At 41.9% G+C, this 20088-nt stretch overlaps 1 protein-coding gene across 2 annotated transcripts in view; it reads right to left on the reverse strand.

Moving 5' to 3' along the window:
• ACVR1 (activin A receptor type 1) overlaps positions 1-20088 on the reverse strand; it is a 75967-nt gene that overhangs the window by 17612 nt on the left and 38267 nt on the right. For both annotated transcript variants that reach the window (XM_032857856.1, XM_032857855.1), the window contains exons 5-8: positions 16937-17036; positions 13186-13332; positions 6203-6478; positions 1866-2063 (exon numbers count right to left, since the gene is read on the reverse strand). In XM_032857856.1, the coding sequence (XP_032713747.1) occupies positions 1866-2063; positions 6203-6478; positions 13186-13332; positions 16937-17036 (721 nt within the window). The remainder of the gene's footprint in view (positions 1-1865; positions 2064-6202; positions 6479-13185; positions 13333-16936; positions 17037-20088) is intronic.

A 20088-nucleotide genomic window follows, 5' to 3' on the forward strand; every position in this document is an offset into this window, starting at 1 on the left:
CAGGGAACGCGTTTGCAACATGAATTCTTACAAAGCCCAAATCCCGCATTTCTGCCAAGCTCCACTTTCATCATGCAGGCCTGCTTGGAGCTGCTCCAGCCCAGCGGCCGCTGGCCGGCTACCATCCTGGCCTCGGGATATTAGTTTCCTCTTCAGTGGGGGCAAGTTCCCCAGTGCATGGTTTATTATGACGCCAATCCTTCTCTAAATTGTGTGCTAAAATAAACAAATTAAAATTAGATTTTCAGTTCCAAGATGCTCAAGGATTATTGGGGAGAGGGTGAGCAAATGAAGTTGATGTGTAATTTCAGGCAAAGTTCAGAGCTTCATAAATCAGCAAAACAATCTCCCTGTTGCAGATAATTCTCAAGGCACTTGACGGCCCAAAATGCTAGTCGGTAAGCTCCCAACGATTGAGAAATAATTACCAAGAAGATGTTTATGACTCCATCAGAAGAACGAAAAGAAAAAGAAAAGTAAAAGAACGTTCAGGTAGCAATGCATGTACGTTTATGTTTAATCTGAAACACTGCTTTTAACGGACACTCTCAAGGGTCTCAAAGCCAGACACACTCTGCTGTTGGAGAAAAAAAAAGAAAAGAAAAAGCAGCAGCAGCAGCCACCATGAAGGCATGCCAATTTGAATTACTGCACACGAAAGCTAGGGTAAATTACCCCGATGCCACTTTCCTCAAAGAACTTCCTATTCTCTGGTTATGTTGTTCAGAAAATTTATGATTGCTCCAAGAATCTCACTCCTTGAGAATTCACGCATTATTTCCTTCATACTTCAAAACCAGGATTCCAAGGACTCCTAGGAGGGGAAAGTATCTTTTGAAAATAAATATTAATCTAAACAAATAGCATTTTCCTGTTTTTCTGGAACAATTTCAGACCTGTCCTCTGAAAGAAGACTTCCAGCTGAGAAGACAGAAGTTTATTTAGGTGATTCAAGAGAGTCTGCCATAGAAATCCACTTTCTGGGTAGCTGGGGCAGGTGCAATTTAAAACAGTCCACTTGGTCCTTTCAGAATACAGTGCACTTCCAGTAAAGTTCCACAATGTATTTGCGGTTGATTTGCATACAGAAAAGATCAGAATAAGTTAAGAGTTGATTGTAGGGGTCACAGGTTGAAAATGACTGACACATGCTTCTGTAACCACGAAGATGACACCATTTCACAAAACTTACTCGTAAGAGGACCAGCATTAGCCACCTACTCAGGGCTTCCTGAATTTGAATTCCACTAATTCAGAACATACAGCCTGCTTCTTACAAGGAGGTGAATTCTGAGTGTGCAACCTGAGCCTTTTCTCAATAACCCACGTTTAAGAAGTAAAAATACCTAAAACAGCAGAATTCACTCGTAGGTTTACTGGAGCATTCTTCTCATGTTAAATCTCACTTGTGGGAAGAATAAAGGAGGAGAGTAGGTGGGAAGAAAGGCAGAACAGGAAGATGGAGAAAGGAAGGAATGAAATATGGACCAAACAAAAGAAGAGCCAAAGACTAGTCTTTTCCAGAGATATTCTTTTTTTTTTTTTTTTTTTTTTAAGAGTCAGGCAGTGTTTATTGGGGGCTTACACTCAACCACCAGGGAGGCAGCGCCAGGACCAGATGTCCCAGCCTGAAATATTCTTCTTTTTCAACCCTCATTTCCTCTTGTGTAGCTAAAATATAATGCCATTACATTCCACCTACTAGCCATAAATCAAATATAGATGCTGATAGCTTGATGTATGATTCAAAGAATAAGTATGATTCATGGAACAATGTGGACTTAAATATTTCCTTTGCCCTTTTATAGACAGCAGAATCAGGAGGACTCGGGGAAGGACATTACTACGTTCTATCAGGTACTTACCGTTGCTCACCATACGTCTGGCCACTTCCCACAAGACAAGTCCAAAGGCCCAAATATCGACTCTCTTGTAAGAATCGAAGCAATCCACCTGGATGGTTTCATCTAGAACTTCAGGGGCCATGTAGCGTTTGGTGCCCACACGGGGGTTGTTCCCCACATCGAGCTGATTGGTACTCTGGGAATGCATGACTGCCAGGCCTGAAAGGGAGAAAACAGGGTGGGTCAGTTTACTTCCTTTCTCCCAGAGGGTTGCTGAAGGATTTTCAAACAGACCCCATCAGGAGCGCCCTCTGGTGCTAGTCCTGGTCACTGTGGCACCATATCCAGAGTAATTAATCTCTGTACTATCGTGGAGAGGACTTCTGTGACAACAGAAAAAAGAACCAATGCCAGAAATAGTCGGAAGCTCTTAGGTTAACACCTGAACCTCTGAAACAAAAAGATCTGGATGAATAATAAACCAACGCACCAAACCAATAGGAGGCCAGTATTTCAAGTCCACAGGAAAAGAGTCTCACAGGCTAAGTGGGAACCTCCAAAGGTCTTCAGAGAGGTAAAGCTCTCATGTTCCACCACAGCTCCCAAGAGCGGGCAAACACACACTTCCAACAGCGCGAGGCAGAGAATGTAAGGTGATGTGTCGCTACTTAAAGGGCAGGCTGCTGCAGGCATGGCTCCATCCCTTTCAGAAGAGCTGCTTGTCTGAGAAATAGTGACGCTGACTGAACCCACAGGCCTTTCTCTATGGTCATGCGTACACCCAGCACCAAGCTAGACCTCGATTCAAAGCTCAACTCTCATGCTAAATGGCTTTGAAGCACTTTCTCAAACCATGACTCATTTCAGAATTCTTCAACTAGAGAGCCCTGGCATTCCTCACCGACCAGGAGGGTTAGGCAGATACATGCATGATTCATTTGAGAATGAAATTACTTTTTGAGGTAGATGCTGACCAACTCAAAATGATTTCTTTAACACTCAAAATAATGAGAAGTGCCGAACTGGAACAAGCAGCCTCTGAAAACCTCTGCAGCCCAACAATCCCCTGGGGACCCCTCAAGCTTTCTGTGGAGAATGCTTCTCCCCCCAACTCCATGCCTTTGAATGTGTAGGATGAGGACTCCTTCTCATGCCAAGGAGATGGCACATGGTATCGCACCCTTAATAATTGGAGAGAAATCAGCAACTGCATTCACTCTACTAGACTGGTTCCTTTTCCTGATTCTTCTACTCAACCCCAAGATTCTGTAGCCGTGGTGAACATCTCCCGAAACGTATACACTTCTCTACCATTTCCAGAACCTAAGAGTCAAAATAAGAGAATATGAAAAGGTGTAGTTTGAATAGATCACAGCAATACTAGCCGTGGTGGTTTAAAAATATGTCCTCAAGTTCTTTGAAACGTCTCCCATCTGGAGGTGAAACTCAATTCCCCATGCCCTGAGTGTGGGCTGGATAGTCACACAGACCACGGCAGAAGTGAGCGGAGATCTTCAAAATTAGGACATAAATGGCACCATGGCTTCCTTTCTGCTCTCTCTCAGTTCTCTTGTGTTATGAGGACACACACGCAGCCCTGTGGAGAGGTCCCCCAGACCAGGGACTAAAGCTTCCTGCCACCAGCCATGTGACTAGAACCATGGCTGGTGGCAGGAAGTGGGAGTTCCTTCAGCCCTGACGAAGCCTTCAGACGCTTGCAGCTCTACTCGCCAGCTGGAGTGTGTAACCCCTACAAGAGATCCTGAGCCAGAACCAGAGGGTATAGTCATGCCAAGATTACTGACCCTCAGATGATGACATAGGATAGCAGATTTGTGTTATTTTAAGCTGCTAAGTTTTAGAGGTAATATGTTACCCAGTAATAGATAATTATCACGCTACCTAAAGAGGTAAAACAACCAAATGCAATGTGTAAACCTTGGCTGAATTCTTGTTTGAGAAAACTAGGAAAATCTGAAAATGGACATTAAATGCTATTAAAGAATTATCAATAATTGTCGGTGCTATAAAATATGCAGAAGGCATATTTTGAAGTATTTAGGAGTAAAGTGTTGTGATGTCTGTAACTTATTTTCAAATGTATGAGTAAAGACAGATGTACACCCACATATAAAGCAAAAATAGCAAAATTTTAACAATTGTTGAATCTAGGTGTTGTGCAAATGAACATTATACTTACTACTCTTTCAGTCATTTTGTTTGATTTTTTTATAATAAAGAGTTAGAAAAATAAATAGAATACTGGTATTTCTGCAGTATCAATAACAGAACATGATTTCAAATGAGGGATCCTTAATTTCTGGGTATAAAGTGACACACAAATGACGGTGTCATCAGAGCTGTCTTCGGTACCAAGAAACTACCCGCTGAATAGTACCACCTTAACACAGATTTTTGTACAAATCCATATGTCTAATTGGAAGGCTACAGGCCAAAAGAAAGAAAAATGAATAACTAATTAGTTGGATTTACTGAAAAACCCCTCTGACTCCCTATCAAGTCCTATAACCAAAGCCAACAACGTCCTCAATTTTCCATCTCCCCTAGACCTCTGTACTATAATAGCAGTGACCATCTGATGCTTACTATTTGCCAAGCAAGTATAATAATTTCTGAATTTTATAGGAACCATGTGAGTTACATAATGATTGATTTTGAGTAACATGCATAATACTTGGGCACATAATGAACATTTGAAACAATACTGAAGTAGAGTGCAGAGTGTCAAACGCTAAAGTGTTCCTTGCTAAGCCCCTCAATCAAGTAGAAGCAGTCCTGCACTCTGGGCAGGTAAATAGATTAAAATATCTGCAGAGATATATGGGGTGATAACTGGGAAAGCCAGGATTCAAGTTCAAATCCTCCTGCTCCAAAAGCCAGGGCATGGCCATAAAAGTCCTCTACATCACAACTAAAACTATCCACAAAAAACTTTAGAGCCATATACTCTTTCAACGCTAACTTAAATATTTTTCTTCTCACACTTGCAAAATACCGTAAAATAATTCTCAGCATGAATACAAAGACTTTAAAGAATTTCAAAAGAAATACATTTTCTGGATGTGTCAAATCCTTTGTCTAAAAAATAAGAATATATTTCATCATGTATATACAAGAGCTAATACTGCCCAAACCTTTATCAGCCTCACAATGACTACAATGATATGAATATAATATAAACCATGTTTTAATCAAATAGAGTGAGGACTCTCCATAGTCCACTGAAATGAATAACCAAGATTACAATTCAGTTCTCATTAGTGTAATTATTCAGCCAATATCCAACTTGACTATGGTTTTCTATACAGTGTCACTATAAATGAAACTAATCTTATTTATAATGCAATTAAAGCTAAACTGAGCATTACCCTAACACCACAGGAATGAGATATCCCAGCAGGGCAAACTGTGAATTTGTTCCAGAATATTTTTCCTCTTTCTTGACTGATAATTTTGCCATGGTTACAGAAAAATGACTTTAGAAGCCATTTTTAAGATGAAGTCATTCCAGAGGTTTTTTGTTTTTTTGTTTTTTTTAAGATTTTATATATTTGTTTATTTGGGGGGAGAGAGAGACTGGAGGGAGAGGGAGAGAGAGTCTCAAGCAGACTCCACACTGTCCGTGGCACAGGGCTCAATCTCACGACCCTGAGATCATGACCTGAGCCAAAACCAAGAGTCAACACTTAAGCGCCTGAGCCACCCGGAGGCCCCTCATTCCATAGGTTATTTAATTGTGTACCTACTTTGTGTAAATGCTACAGATTACTGGTTGCTGCTGAGGGTGGGCCGGTCAGGAACTGACTAAAGGAGCAATTTACTTGGAAGTGACTTTCCAAGATCATGTGAGGGTCTGAATTTCAAGAGATTTGGATTTTACAGCGTTTGTCAGAACTCTGAGAATATATTACTTAAGATTTGTTTATTTTGCATGAAATTGAAATTTTACCTAGAGGTAAAAAGAGGTAAAAAGAGGTAAAAAGAGGAAAAAAGTCAACAAATGACAGACTCCAGTGCACGACACCGTGGTATACATGCTCAAGTCTTGAGAAGAGAGGGCTCTTTCCTCTGTCATTCACTTGGGGACGCATCAATGATTAAAGACAGATTGATGAGTGGGGAGGCATGGATATGGGACAAAGCTTGAGAACAGTAAAATGTTGATGGGAGAATCTAGGTAGTGGGTATACTCACTGGGAAGTTCTTTGAATTTGCCTGCATGCTTGAAGTCTTCATAACAGGATGTTAGGGGACGGGGCATGGATGTGACCTAGCTAACCAACAGAGTAACAACAAACATAAAAACTGTAATTAAAAAAATATTTTTAAAACCTTACCCAAATCTGCTATGCAACACTGTCCATTCTTCTTAACCAGGATGTTTTTGCTCTTTAAATCTCGATGAGCAATGGCTGGCTTCCCTTGGGTCCCAAATATCTCTATGTGCAAATGCGCGAGACCACTAGCTATAGACAGCACTATTCGCAGGCAGCTAACAGTATCCAGAGTAGTGAGCTGAAGATAGTCGTACAACGATCCCATTTCATGATAATGTGTGATTAACCACAACTGGGTACTGGAGTGTCTTGATGTCATGTCTGAAGCAATAAAACCTGGAGAGAGCAAGAATAAAATTAGCAGACATGTAAGAATTTCACATTTTAACTCTTAGTATAAGGAGATAGTGACCCATACAACAGATGTCACCTGTAACAAAAAATAACTAAACTAACCAACTGCCATGAAAGGTTTACAGAGGCATCAACAGAAAAACATAGTACTCTTCCTACTTCCATAAAAAGGCACTTCTAATGAGCAGGAAATGTCCATATTCATTTTCATTATAAATAATCCTTTAAAAAGATTTTACGTTGCATTACAATTCAGATAGGAATAATATCTTTGTGTTTATCTGTAATGATAGTATCAAACTCTTTATCATGTTCATTTTCCAAGCTCAGATTATTCATCAGCCACCCAAAAAGAATAAAAAACATAAAATCTAAAAACCTGTGTTCCAGTATTGACTTTGCCTGTAATTTGCTGTATAATACTGGGCAACTCATTTAGGTTCTCTGGGTTATCTCTGTTCAGATGTAAGATAAAGGGCTAAGTTCATATTACATGATTGACTACTCATCAAATAAAAAAGAAACCAAATATAATAAGCATCCGTGATGCTCTTTGTCAGTCACACAAGAAAACTGAGATGATAGTGTCTGTTGGCCAGAAAAGCAGACAGATACAGAAAGCAAAAATTACAATATCATGTAATGAATACGATGAAAAGTACTGTTAGATCTGCAAAGGGCACCATGTATCCAGAATAGGGAATCCTAGTAATTCAGACAAGATGTTCCAACAGGCTTCCATCAAGAAGCGATAACTGGGGTGCCTGGGTGGCTCAGTGGGTTAAGCCGCTGCCTTCGGCTCAGGTCATGATCTCAGGGTCCTGGGATCGAGCCCCGCATTGGGCTCTCTGCTCAGCAGGGAGCCTGCTTTCTCCTCTCTCTCTGCCTGCCTCTCTGCCTGCTTGTGATCTCTGTCAAATAAATAAATAAAAATCTTTAAAAAAAAAAAAAAGAAGCGATAACTGAAGTGGTCTTGAAAAGAAGTGAGGTATGACAGATGCCAATAAGGAGGTAGGAAGAGATTTTTCTAAACATTCTGAGGGGACCCTTGAGCAAACTGAATGAACTTTAGAACTTCCCAACCTACGAAATAAACTGTGATGTATGTGCTTGTCTCTCCTACTGCAGACATGGTTTCCACCTGCTCACTCGTGCATTCTCTCTCTCTCTAGTATATGTTATGTGTATAATATACATTGTATATACTCCGTGTTGATACATGTATATAAAATATACACGCCTAATGGACATGCTTACAAGTAGTGACATCTGGGACTTATAAATAAAAGAATATTTAAAAAAAAAAAAACAAAAAAAAACAGACAGACATGGCTTGAGGCAGGATTAAAAGCCTTGTGTGAGAATCCCGGAAAACAGAAACAGGCAGAACATCCCTCACACTTGCACAGAGTGTGATACAAAGTTTGTGCTGCTCTCATACACATTTTCTCATAAGAATTTTCTCAATACACCAGGAATACGGATATCATTGTTCTCAGTTTATAAGTAATGAAAGTGCTGCTAGGACATGCCAAATCACATATCTGTTAAGTTGTCGTTGATCCCAAGTTTGGTGCTAGCCATGTGGACACACCACAGCTCATACAGGAAACTCTGGGAATAAAGAAAAGGTCCCCTATTTGATTGTCGTCATCAACAATAGAAGCAACTAGTACTTACTGGGACTAACAAAGTGCGAGACACAATTCTTCTAGACACTCTGCATATAATCCTCTAACACTCACACAGGAAGGAAGCAGAGGACAGCACTGACATTAAGGCTAGTAATGGTCCCCGGCAGCCCAGTTTCAGAACCCATACTCTTAACCACTATGCCATACAGCCCCCAACAGGGAGCTCTGACTTCTACTCAGAGAAAGACAATGTGACACCTGTATCCATTGGACATCTGTGAAGTGAACAAAGCAATGTCTCCACACCTTGATCCCCTACCTCTCTCTTTCTTGCCCTCCAAGCCAGTTTTCACGGGCAGCCTCAGACTCTCACTCCTTCCCTCTCTCCAATATGTCTCTGTGGCCCCACAGCGACTTCTCTTGGGGCCCTTTGCTGCCATAACATGAATAATCAAAATGTGTACTCAGATATTAGTTATTCTTACTAGGAAAGATGTTTCTACTTTATCATTTTAAACCAAATGGTATTAATCATTAATGAGACTTTCAAAAATAAATATCCTAAACTATAAGTACCACTCAAAAGAAATTAAATTACTGCTGTGTATTTATGTAGCCTCTACTGATTTCTCTGCCCAAGGGAGAGCAGGCTCTGATTAAATAAATAGATAAATAACAAATAAATATTTATTCTCTCACCTTCCCTAAGCCCCTTAGGTCTTAGAGAAGGATTCTGTCTGTCCCGTTAATTACACTCTAGACCTTCCGGAAAAATGACTTTTTAATAGGCAGGACTTTTTTTTAACTGTTTATCTCCCAAGTGTGAATTATAGAACTACGTTTGTTTCAGAATGCGAGGGCATTTTTATGGAATTTTTGCATTTTCCATCAAAGCACTCTCCTGTTCGTGAAGGCTGAACAGGTACTTCTAAGTTGGAACGCTGGCACAGCCACTGGATGTGTTCACAATGGGGAGAGAAAGTGTTTAGAGTAAAAACCTCTTATTTAACAGCCTAGGTCATCCTCCCAGGCTCCTCAGGAAGGAAAATAAAACCCAAAATCGTTAGTGAGGTTATCCGTAGCCCCTGTGAGCCTCTCCCTGGCAACTCTCCCAGGAACCAGGCAGCTAGGACAGCTGAGGACTGAGGCCACCACAGTGGGGCATGGGGGCTGCAGAGCGCTGGGCCCTGGAGCTGGACCGCTGGGTGCCAAGACGGGCTCCACCATTCCCGAGCTGGGTGATCTCACACAAGTCATATAAAATCTCCACCCTGGTTTCCTCGTTTGTAAGATAAGGATAACGTCAGCAGCACCTCAAATGGGTACAGTGAGAACGGAAGAGTTAATTATAGGTACAGCACTTCATACGATGCCTAACAAGGGATGTGTCGAGAATAACTGGTTACTATTACGTTTCAGAATAGCTCAGGGGTCGGTGAAAACCACAACAACCCTGCAATGTAATATCTTTTGCGGGTAACTTCCTTTACTTCCACATGGGTCTCAGGAAAGTCCGATTAAATGCTCAAGAGGTATCTCTTCAGAGTACGGAGCAGTTCTAGAGATGGAGGGTGGCAGACGCTGCACTATTTGACCGTACATGTATCACTGAACTCTCCACTTCATACGACTAAAACAGTAAGCTGCATTATTTTACAATCATTTCTTAAAAAGCATGCAAGATGAGACTTTGGAGTAAAATTCTCACATTAACTCGACTCCCTTGGTCTTAGTAATGAGGGAAAGAATGCTCAGAAACATATAACTTTGGACCAGAGTCACACAGTGGGCATGTTGGAGGTGCTGAGAGTAGAAACCAGCGTCTCCAATCCCCCGACCACTGCTCCTGCTATGAACCAGCACAGCCTCCTGTTACCCCTTTGGCTGTTGACTTCTACACCAGACAGAGCAGAAGAGTTGAAAGCTGAGTCTAGTCATTTGAAAGATATTGTTGTAGGGGGATAAACAATGAGGGCCCAGAGTGTTGTATGTATGCATATATGTGTAAACGTGTGTGTGTGTGTGTGTGTGTGTGTGTGTGTGTGTGTGACTGATTGATTTTGAGGGGCTAGAATTTGTAATACTCCAGGGTGGGAGGGAAATCATGATCTAATATTCGATATAAGATGCTCCTTTGATAGAAAAGGAAAAAGGTCACAGAAAACCTTAAAGTCTCTAAATACAGAAAACTGGCAAAGCAAGGGAAGAACTGTGACCAAGTTTAGCCCCCCAAAACTGAAGCCAATCAAAACAGACAAACAAATAACTGGTGAATTTCCATGAGCTTTCTTTTTCCTTTTTTTTTTTTTTTAATTTATTTATTTGACAGACAGAGATCACAAGCAGATCACAAAGAGAGAGGAAGGGAAGCAGGCTCCCTGTGGAGCAGAGAGCCCGATGCGGGGCTCGATCCCAGGACCCTGATATCATGACCTGAGCGGAGGGCAGAGGCTTTTAACCCACTGAGCCACCCAAACGCCTCTCTATGAGCTTTTTTTTTTTTTTTTTAAGATTTATTTATTTATTTGACAGGGAGAGATCACAAGCAGGCAGAGGCAGGCAGAGAGAGAGGGGGAAGCAGGCTCCCCATTGAACAGAGAGCCCGACGTGGGGCTCGATCCCAGGACCCTGGGATCATGACCTGAGCCGAAGGCAGAGGCTTAACCCACTGAGCCACCCAGGTGCCCCATAAGCTTTCTTTTTAAAGTCAAAAGAACTACATGGTGAAATCAGTCCATACAGCTGTAAGTATGATGAAGGTAGAAAGACCTCAGAGATACAGAATTTCCCAGGGTCATTGGGTAATAAGAAATGAACAGTGTTTTGCCCTAGGTGGTCACACTAAGGGAACCTCACTTCTCACATGAATCATGTTGTGAAGGTGACTTTTCAAATTTCTCTTATGATTAAATCCAATTTAATAAATATTTACTGAGCACCTAGCATGTGCAAGGTACTGTCCTCAGTACTGCATGTGATGGCAAAAGCAATGGAAGTGATTCTTGTCCTCAGTGACAATGGGAGGGTATCATGGTTCATTTAACTCAAGGGCACCGATAAAGTGACTATTTGCACGGCCCTGTAATATCTAGTGCATTTTGCTCAATGAACCTGTGAGCCCATGAGAATGAGAAGGGATGCCTGAACATGCACTTCCTTTAATGAACCCCAGATCCCCCATACTTCTTCGAGTATGTGCACCTGCATAGTACAAGTCATTCCACTGTTTAAAGAGAAGTACTCCCTGTACATCACAACTTTGAACACAACTGACGCTTTCTCTGTGGCTCACCCTGTCTGTCCCAGGGTCAGAGGGAAAAGTGGGGCATTTGGGGTTAATTCTGACTGTGGATGAATCTTCACCTCGTGCTCTCATCATCGAATCCCAACTAGCTAACTACCATATAAAGTACAGAACTGTGGTTAAGAGACACACTGCCCAGTGTGACTCTCAGCTCCACAGTGTGACCTGATGGGTTAACTCATCAGTTACAACTAGAAAAACAAGAGTACCTACGCCCTTATGGCTGTGAAGCTGAAAGGAGAAAACGCACATGACGCACTTAAAGCAGTGCTTACTGCACGGTAATGATCATTGCTGTTCTACATATGCATCTAGCTGTGACATAAACTTGTGCGATCAGAGTTACAGCACAGCTGCAACATAGGGGTTGGGGGGGGGGGGCAGAAAAGCACAAGTAAATCCACTGGGAGAAACTGGAAAGGAACTGAGACTTTGTCATGGAGGGATGGGTGGCTGGAGTGTGGGGTGGGGATCATGCATGATTGAGACCACGAACAAAGGCACAGACACCTTAATGTTCATGGTGATCCCAAGTAATGGCAGATATCCAAAGTGACTGCCATCCGGAGATACTCATAGAGGAAATCTAAGACTCCCTGGGACCCCAACAAATAAGGAGTCTGGACAGCCTCGCCTAGAAGGCACCAATGTCAGGCAATGGAGGAGTCGTCAAAAAGCACTTTGAGGAGTATCTTGGCTGTGCGCAGTGAAACATAACTCGGGGTAGCAAGATGGACGGAGATGGGAGTCCAGCATGGACTGCAGATCGGAGACCAACAGCAACGATAGGAGCAAGGAGAACTGGGGGACAGCTAGGTCCCCACAGGTAAGACAAGGGGAGAAGACAATAGCAGAAACACACAATTCAAAGATGGAACACATCACCACACTGTTAAAGAGAAACTTTAGACAACTGTCGAACCATTCTTGGCAGACAACCTGACTCAGGTTTAATACCAAATTGACAGTAATGGGATAGAAATAAATTCTGGCTATGGCCTTCTGATGAACCAAATCTCACCAATAGCCATGAAGTGGCCAGCACTATCCTATAGAGTCAATTTCTCTATAAACCTTCTATCCACTATTGAAGAGGCACTCTGGGCAGCATTCATCATACATGTATTAGCATAAACACCCTGAGAAAACGCTCCAAAACCAGAGAAGTCAAAGGGAACAAGGACATTCTCATCTCTTATACCTCTACAGCAGTATTTTAGCGGGCTCTTCACAGATTTCACAAATGGTTCTAAGCTTTCGTTTCCAAATTAAAATGGATGCTAAATCCCTCTGTAAATCTGGGCTTTGAAAACCATGCCTAGTTTGAGGGAACGTGCATTTAATTACGATGTCCCTGGGAGCTGTGAATCTCTAGGAAATCGTCCAAAGAGCTTTCTTAGTTTGATTCAATAAATATTCAAAAAGGGTGCGGTAAGTAGAACAACGGATGAAGCCTTGAAGTGAACAATATGGGGTAAATTCTTGTTGCTTAAATAACAACCTACAGAATAAGAATTAGCAATAATGATTTCATTTTCACCATCCAGAGAATCTTCAAACTCAGCTTCTTTGCAGATTTAAACAAGAAATTAGTGTTAAAAGAAAATTGAACATGATATAAATGCTGATGATTCCTATTATCACTTTTCAGGGGAGACTTGCGAATTCACACACACCAAATTGGAGAGGGCAAAGGTAGGCAATTATTTCTTTCTAGATAAAATTAATGAGGGGATTATCTTTGTACTTACCCAAAATATTTTCATGCCTCAGCATCACAGTGTTGTACAATTCTGTTTCCCTGAACCATGACTTCTCATCCCGGGAGGAGAAGATCTTCACGGCGACGTTCTCCCCTTGCCAGCTGCCCCTCCACACCTCACCATACCTGCCTTTCCCTGGGGAGAGCAACACAGAGGTGACACAGGAGGGAGTCAATACATTTCTTACCCGCAACTCTGGCGCCCTCCCTTTGTGTACTTGAAAAAACTTAATCTGGTGCTCTCAATCCCACAACCTTTCCCCTGTGAAGACATACAAAAGTAAGGTGGAACCCACCCCTCCAGCCACCCATTGTCACAGCAAATTCAACACCCTCAGTATCTACATTGTACAATAACCTGCTAATTATAAGGTTTACAGCTAAATTCCTCTATTAAAAGGTATGAAACATGTATCGTTCTCAAAAGCACACAGTTAGTAAAACAAAATGGTACAGAGTATTAGATTCCAATGTGCTGAAAGCCAAAAAAGAAAAAAAAAGAAAAAAAAGCACACGTAGATAAACTGAGTAGCTGACTGGATCCTTTCCCTTCTACAAGATCAATGCAGACATTTTCCTATTGAGTCCAAATTTGCAAATTTGCATACACATTTATGTTTTTCATAAGGGAGACAATTAAGTTGGAGATCTGTATTCTGAAGGATCCAAAAAAAAAAAAAAAATACACACACACACACACACAAAACAATGATGTGGAGGAGACCAACAAGCAACCGCTACCTTTCCTAAAGGATTTCTTGGCAGAGGATATATTTCAAAAGAGGATTTGCAGAGTTTTAAAGACATAATCCCAGAACAGTTCTGATTCCTGACATTGGTCATGGGTATTTGCTTGTTAGACAGCCCCTGGGATGCCAGAAGTGGGCCACACCGAACGGGCCCCTGGGAGAAAGCATTTCCTAAAAACGCAAGGACCCCAGCCTGTGATCTGCTCTGTGGGGTGCATGCCCCCTCCTGCACCAGCAACACGGTTGTCAGCCTGTCAGTGACATGCTCCCTCCTCCGTTCTTCTCTTTCGTTACAGGTAGGGGTGAGGAGGGAGGCTGGGAGGAGCAGGTAATTACCGCGAGACCATGGGGCTCAACACGGGGTATAATGAGGGTAAAGACACACGCGGCGCCTAGATAACGATGTAGCGGGAGACCCACCTCACAGGGCAGCAGGGCTCTCCCCCAGCAAGGGGCTGCTGGGAGTCACGGCTTATAATCAGCAGCTGCAGCAGCACCTGCACACCTAGGACTACAGCTCTTTGCTCCAGAGTGAAGCCACGAGAACCCAAACATGGAGAAAGAAAGCACGTCTATCCAGGGGATTAGGTCCTGACACAAAATCAAAGCCACTCAGTCTGGACTCCGTCCTGACAAACAATGTCCCTGTGAAATACCAATGACTAAGGCAAAAGGAGGTTAAACGTGGCCAGTAAGTCATCACTGTGGGCTGCTGTCACGTCGCAAAAATAGTATTTAGAGCAGGACTAATTTTAATACAGTCATAGCAAGTGCCCGGCATTTGTAGTTCAAGACGAAGGCCAGTGCTAAGACACTACAAAAGAGGCTGCTGGAAACAGTATGCTGATCTTTTCCTGCCTCTGGTTACATTCCGTCTCTTTATTTGCCCTTTGTCCTCACAGTCTCATTAGGAAGGAGAGAAAAAATATCCCGGAGAATTGTATACATTACTGTAAAGTTGCCTTAAATCTTTTTTTTTTTTTTTTTTTTTAAAGAAAACAGAGATGGATTGTCAGGATAAGTAGACAGATTGAAAATAGAAACCTACTTCAATGGTTTTCAAATGCTTTTAAGTTGTCAAATGCTTTTTAGAAATGCAACCCTATGCAGGAGTTCCTAAAAACAGAAGCAGAACTGCCCAAACGTACAGGGCATGGAGCCCCCCATGGGAATCCATAAGGTATCTGAAACTTGGGGGGTTCCCGAATCACTATCTGGTAACAACTGGTCTAGTCCAATTTTGAACCCCAAATGGTAACACACTATCCAAGCAGTTCATCACACACATTTTTATTCAAGGCTACACCACATGAACACTAACTAGAAGCTACTGAAATGGCATTGCTTTGATGAAAGTCTTTAGCACTGAACCAACGAAATGCTGTAACTGAATTTACACTATTTCCAAAAATGCTCAAGAATATCTACACCACCAGAAACAGTATGTGTTTTTAAAGGTACAACACTATTTTGCCCTTTGGACTCTGGGGTTGGGCTCTGAGAACTGATAGGGAGATTGTGCATGGCAAGTGGCCATGGGGGTGGGAGGGCAGGAGGGCAGGGGTAAGCAAGATAGGCAAACAGCCCGTCACTGCCTTCTCACTCCTACCCAAACACCCTGGTTCATAAGCAAACTGGATGTTAGGCAGTACAAGAGGACAACCCTGGCTGTACACGATGGGCACATTGGGGGCATTTCCATGCGTGTTTGCTCTGCCCATAGTCCACTGAGGAGGAGAAACGTGAGGTGTGGCTCAGAGGCCCAGGGGCTGAAGACCCAGAGCAAAGGCAACAGGCTCCTGCTGGTTACCTGTGTGCTTACAGGTGACACCTGCTGCTCATGCTACACTGCCTAGCCCCTTTCCCACTGTAAGGTTTGGGGATGCCCTGATTTCCAAAAAATCAGAAAGAAAGGTGGGAGGACAGCAGCCCAGTGGTGAAGACAGGTTATGACGTCCAGCTACCTCCCAAAAGCAAAAGAGGAAATGACTGGAGTTGCCAAGAAAAGAAACCAGGAGAACCAGAAAGAGTGTAGAGACACTGCCAACCTATCACCACCCTTCTGGCTGTCCCTATGTGTTGCCCAAAAAGAAATTAATGACAACTATCACGTGACTTGCAAATACCCACCAAATACAAGTAAAAACCAATAAAACTGAGGACCTCCCCCCCTGAAAAGGCATTCTGTACCGTCTTCCTAGAGGGCAATCAGCAATTTATAAACAAGCCATAAAAAGGTCACAAAGTTTGACCCAGGAACCCCAACTCCTGGGAATATATTCTGAGTACTCAAAAGAAAGGTAAGATGCATGCAAAAGCTTTCTCGAGTAGTACTATTATAAAAAATTCAATGATCATTCAAAAGACCCTCGTTACACAATCTCTTAAAATATTTGTGATGTGTACAGATATATGGAAATGTCTGTGAGCTTAAAATGGAAAGAAGGAACACAAATTGTACACCCATTATGATTGCATCTCTATATAAACATGTTCCTAGATGGGGAAAATATGAGAGGCCATAGAGAAATGGATACTGCTCTTGTTTAACAAAGCAATTATAAAGGTAGCTTTGGTAAATTTATCTCATTATTTTTAAAGGCAGTGGGAGAGTGAGAGGGCTTGGAGAACTGCCATAGGCAAGTGCGTTGTCCAAACGCCTACTCCCCTCAGATCGCTCAATGTCTCCAGTCAGGAGCAGCCATGCTAATTCATTTCTCATGCCTTCCCGTCATCCCAAAAGGTCTACTTGCAACTAAAAGCTTTTGACTAGCCATTCATCATACTAACTGGCGACAGATTCCTTTGACGAGAATTCCAACAAGTTGAGGAGTTCTGACGCAAGGCACGGAGACCAGATACAGAGCCACACCGTCTCCTGTCATTTCAGGAGCAACAGGCAACATGAGACAGATTTTCCAAGTTCCATGCTGCTTCTAGAGCCACAGTTAACATTGCATTCAATCCACAAAGAAGAGAAAAAAGAATTACCGACACACTCCAACAGCGTGATCTGACGAGCCACTGTTCTTTGTACCAAAAAAGGGAGACCAGAGCCGCTTCCTGATGTGCATGAATGATCCAATAAATCCTGTGGTTCAAGACAAGGAGAAAAAGAAACTACTGAGAAACAGTTCCCAGCTTAAAGTACAAGCATGCCTATCACTGTGACTCGCACGGAGACGCCAATCCTGGACATGCGGCCCATGGGTGTGCATAGACCACTGGAGAAAGAATGGGTTTTCTTAGGAAAACCAGAAGCTAGCCCTTTTTATGATAGGTTTTCCTGAGGGGTAAGTAGTCTTTTCTTGCATCCAGAGTTTTAGAATAAAAAAATATATATTAAAAAAAAAAAAAAAAAAGCCCGAGTGGACAAGGTCAAAGATGCAAACTAGAAAGTTCAGGAAGCAGGTCCGAATACAAGGGGAAACAGCAGAAAGAGGAGAACAGAGAACAAAAAGAAGGGAAGGGCCTTCAAGTCCAAGGCCAGGGCATAACTAATCATGTTCTGCTCTGTTCATAGGTATCTGTGAAAGGATTCACTTTTGTTAACATGCCAACTAAGGAACTCTAACAAGGAAAAAACAAATCAGGAATAAGGTACAAACAACTCTAATGTTGTTTCTACTGCAAAGACTCCGTGGCCACGTGGGTCCTCTGGCTGGTATACTCAAGCAGAGAGGGGTCACCTGGAAGGATTACCCTTTAGGTGTGTGAGGAACAAAAGCATCACAAAACTTAACCTTCAGTGTCATTTTTAGTTTTGAATTATCCACAGATCAGAGAGGGGAAAAAAACCTAGGACTTTCATTTAAAACATAAAGCCATGCCCAAATCTACTTCTAAAAAAATCAACATATTGTGAAAAAAATTTCCACTTAATTCATTCATAAGTTTTCCCTTTTGATTCTCAGTGCAAGCCAAGGAGTAGACGTCTCTTTGCATCAGGAATGGGTTGTTTGGAACCCACGGTATTGTGCCCATGGTGATGGTGGTAAGGTTATAGCAGTGTTGAGCTTATATTCCCCAAAGTTCATTCTTTCCCAGACATCTTAGCTGGCCTGCTAAAGCAATACATTGATTTGTCTGAATTTCATCTTCTTTTACTTACTCTGAGCACCACTGTGAAGTACTGTTGATCAGCAAAATTACCAAAATCTGAACATCCAAAGGAAGATATTTAGAATCCTTAAAAACCACAAAATGGATAATCAACAAGAAATTGAATGTTAGATGAAGTAGTTTCACATCTCCCTAACCATCTCTTTTGCTGTACTTTCTTCCCTTTATTCATTCAATTTTTTTGAGAGAATAATTCTGAAAATTAAACAAATGTGGGTTTTTTTTTTCATAATATAGAATCATAGTTTTAAATCTAACTCATAGACTTAAGGCAGGGGTTGCCATCAGTCAAGGACTGACAAACATCTACTTCAACTCCTGAACCCAAGGCTTCTTTTTCAATGTAGGAGGCTGTTCAGTGAGATAGGCTTTGTTGAATAACATAAATGAGCGTAAGCAAGTGAAATAAGCAAGTATATATACCAAAATAAGCAAGTATATATACCAAAAATGACAACTTGTTTTAAACAGTTTTCTTTGCTATTATTGTTATCGCTATATACTGTCCTCTAACATGACTGAGTGGAGAAGACGATTTTGGTATACACTCCCATTCCTCCACCAAAGTTACAGAAGCTATTTAAACAGTGATTAACACTAGATATTCCTATCATTAGCCATGGGGGTTAGCAGTTCTGGGGAAACAGAGTTCTGACTGATCGACTTTAGAACCTCAGGATTCAGCCTCATATCTTGCTCCTAACTCAATAAACTCATTGAATTTTCCTTAATATGGGAAAGAAACTTCTAAGTACATTTCAAACAAAAAGCTATATTTCTTGGGGTGCCTGGGTGGCTCAGTGGGTTAAAACATCTGCTTCAGCTCAGGTCATGATCTCAGGGTCCTGGGATCCAGCCCCACATCGGGCTCTCTGCTCAGTGGGAAGCCTCCTTCCCTCTCTCTCTCTGCCTGCCTCTCTGCCTACTTGATCTCTCTCTCTCTCTCTCTCTCTCTCTCTCTGTCAAGTAAATAAATAAAATCTTGGGCAGGGGAGAGCTGTATTTCTCTACTTTGGGACACAGAGTGTCCTCAACTCCTCTCTTCCCCAGTTCTGCCATACCATGATGTAAACAGGTAGGTAAATGGAAAAAAACAAGGTTCCTATCTGGTTTTTATACAAAAATGTATGCTTGACTGGTGGCCCAAGGATAGGGAAGGCAGGAGGATGGGCTATTTCTCAGCCTGTATTAGCCACCACCAAATTTTTTAACAACTCGCCAAGGTTGGTCCAAGAATAGTACCTGAGCTACAGAGATCGGTGAGGGTGAGTCTTCTCCAGCGGAGAGGAAGCTGGAGAGCAGGCTCGCCTGCAGACCTTCCACATACTCATAAGCTTGTTGTCTAGCAGAACAAGACTTAATAGGAGATGATCTTAGCTGATGCATGACCATGACATCAAGTAGCGCTGGATCCCATTAGAAAGTTATTACCTGGATGGTCCTCCATCAGATATGACAAGGAGAGTCTTGACTGGGTAGCAGCATGTCTTTAACACCCAACACTCCCTAATCTTCACCTTTTTCAGAGGAGGCATCAGACTCAGCCCAGGATCGTTTCAGAATGCTATTATCACTTCTCTCTTTTGCATATTATTGTAACCTATTTATAGCAAGTGGTTCCCTTTTCTCACTTAAAGTTTCTTCCACATTAACACTTGACAATTTTTAAAAGTTAAAAAAAGGAAGACACTTTTTCATGTGATTTCACCACTGAACAATATGCAAAAGAGTAACTTTAAAATATATAAATCCAATGGTGTCTGACCCTGAGCTGTCTGTGAGGATAGCTGCTAGCCACGTATTGACTTTTAGCAAGTGAAATGTGGTTAGTCTGAGCTGATATATGCTGTGAGTTTAACATATGCACCATATTTGAAAAACTTAGTTCAAAAAAAAAATAAAAAGAATATAAAACAGCACATTCATAATTCTGACTGATGATTATATGCTGAAATGGTAACTATATACATCAGGTCAAATATGTTGTTAAAATTAATATCACCTACAGTGGGTTTTTTTTT

This window comes from Lontra canadensis, unplaced genomic scaffold, assembly GCF_010015895.1.
Source record: "Lontra canadensis isolate GAN:19392208 unplaced genomic scaffold, GSC_riverotter_1.0 scaffold13, whole genome shotgun sequence".
NCBI lineage: Eukaryota > Metazoa > Chordata > Mammalia > Carnivora > Mustelidae > Lontra > Lontra canadensis.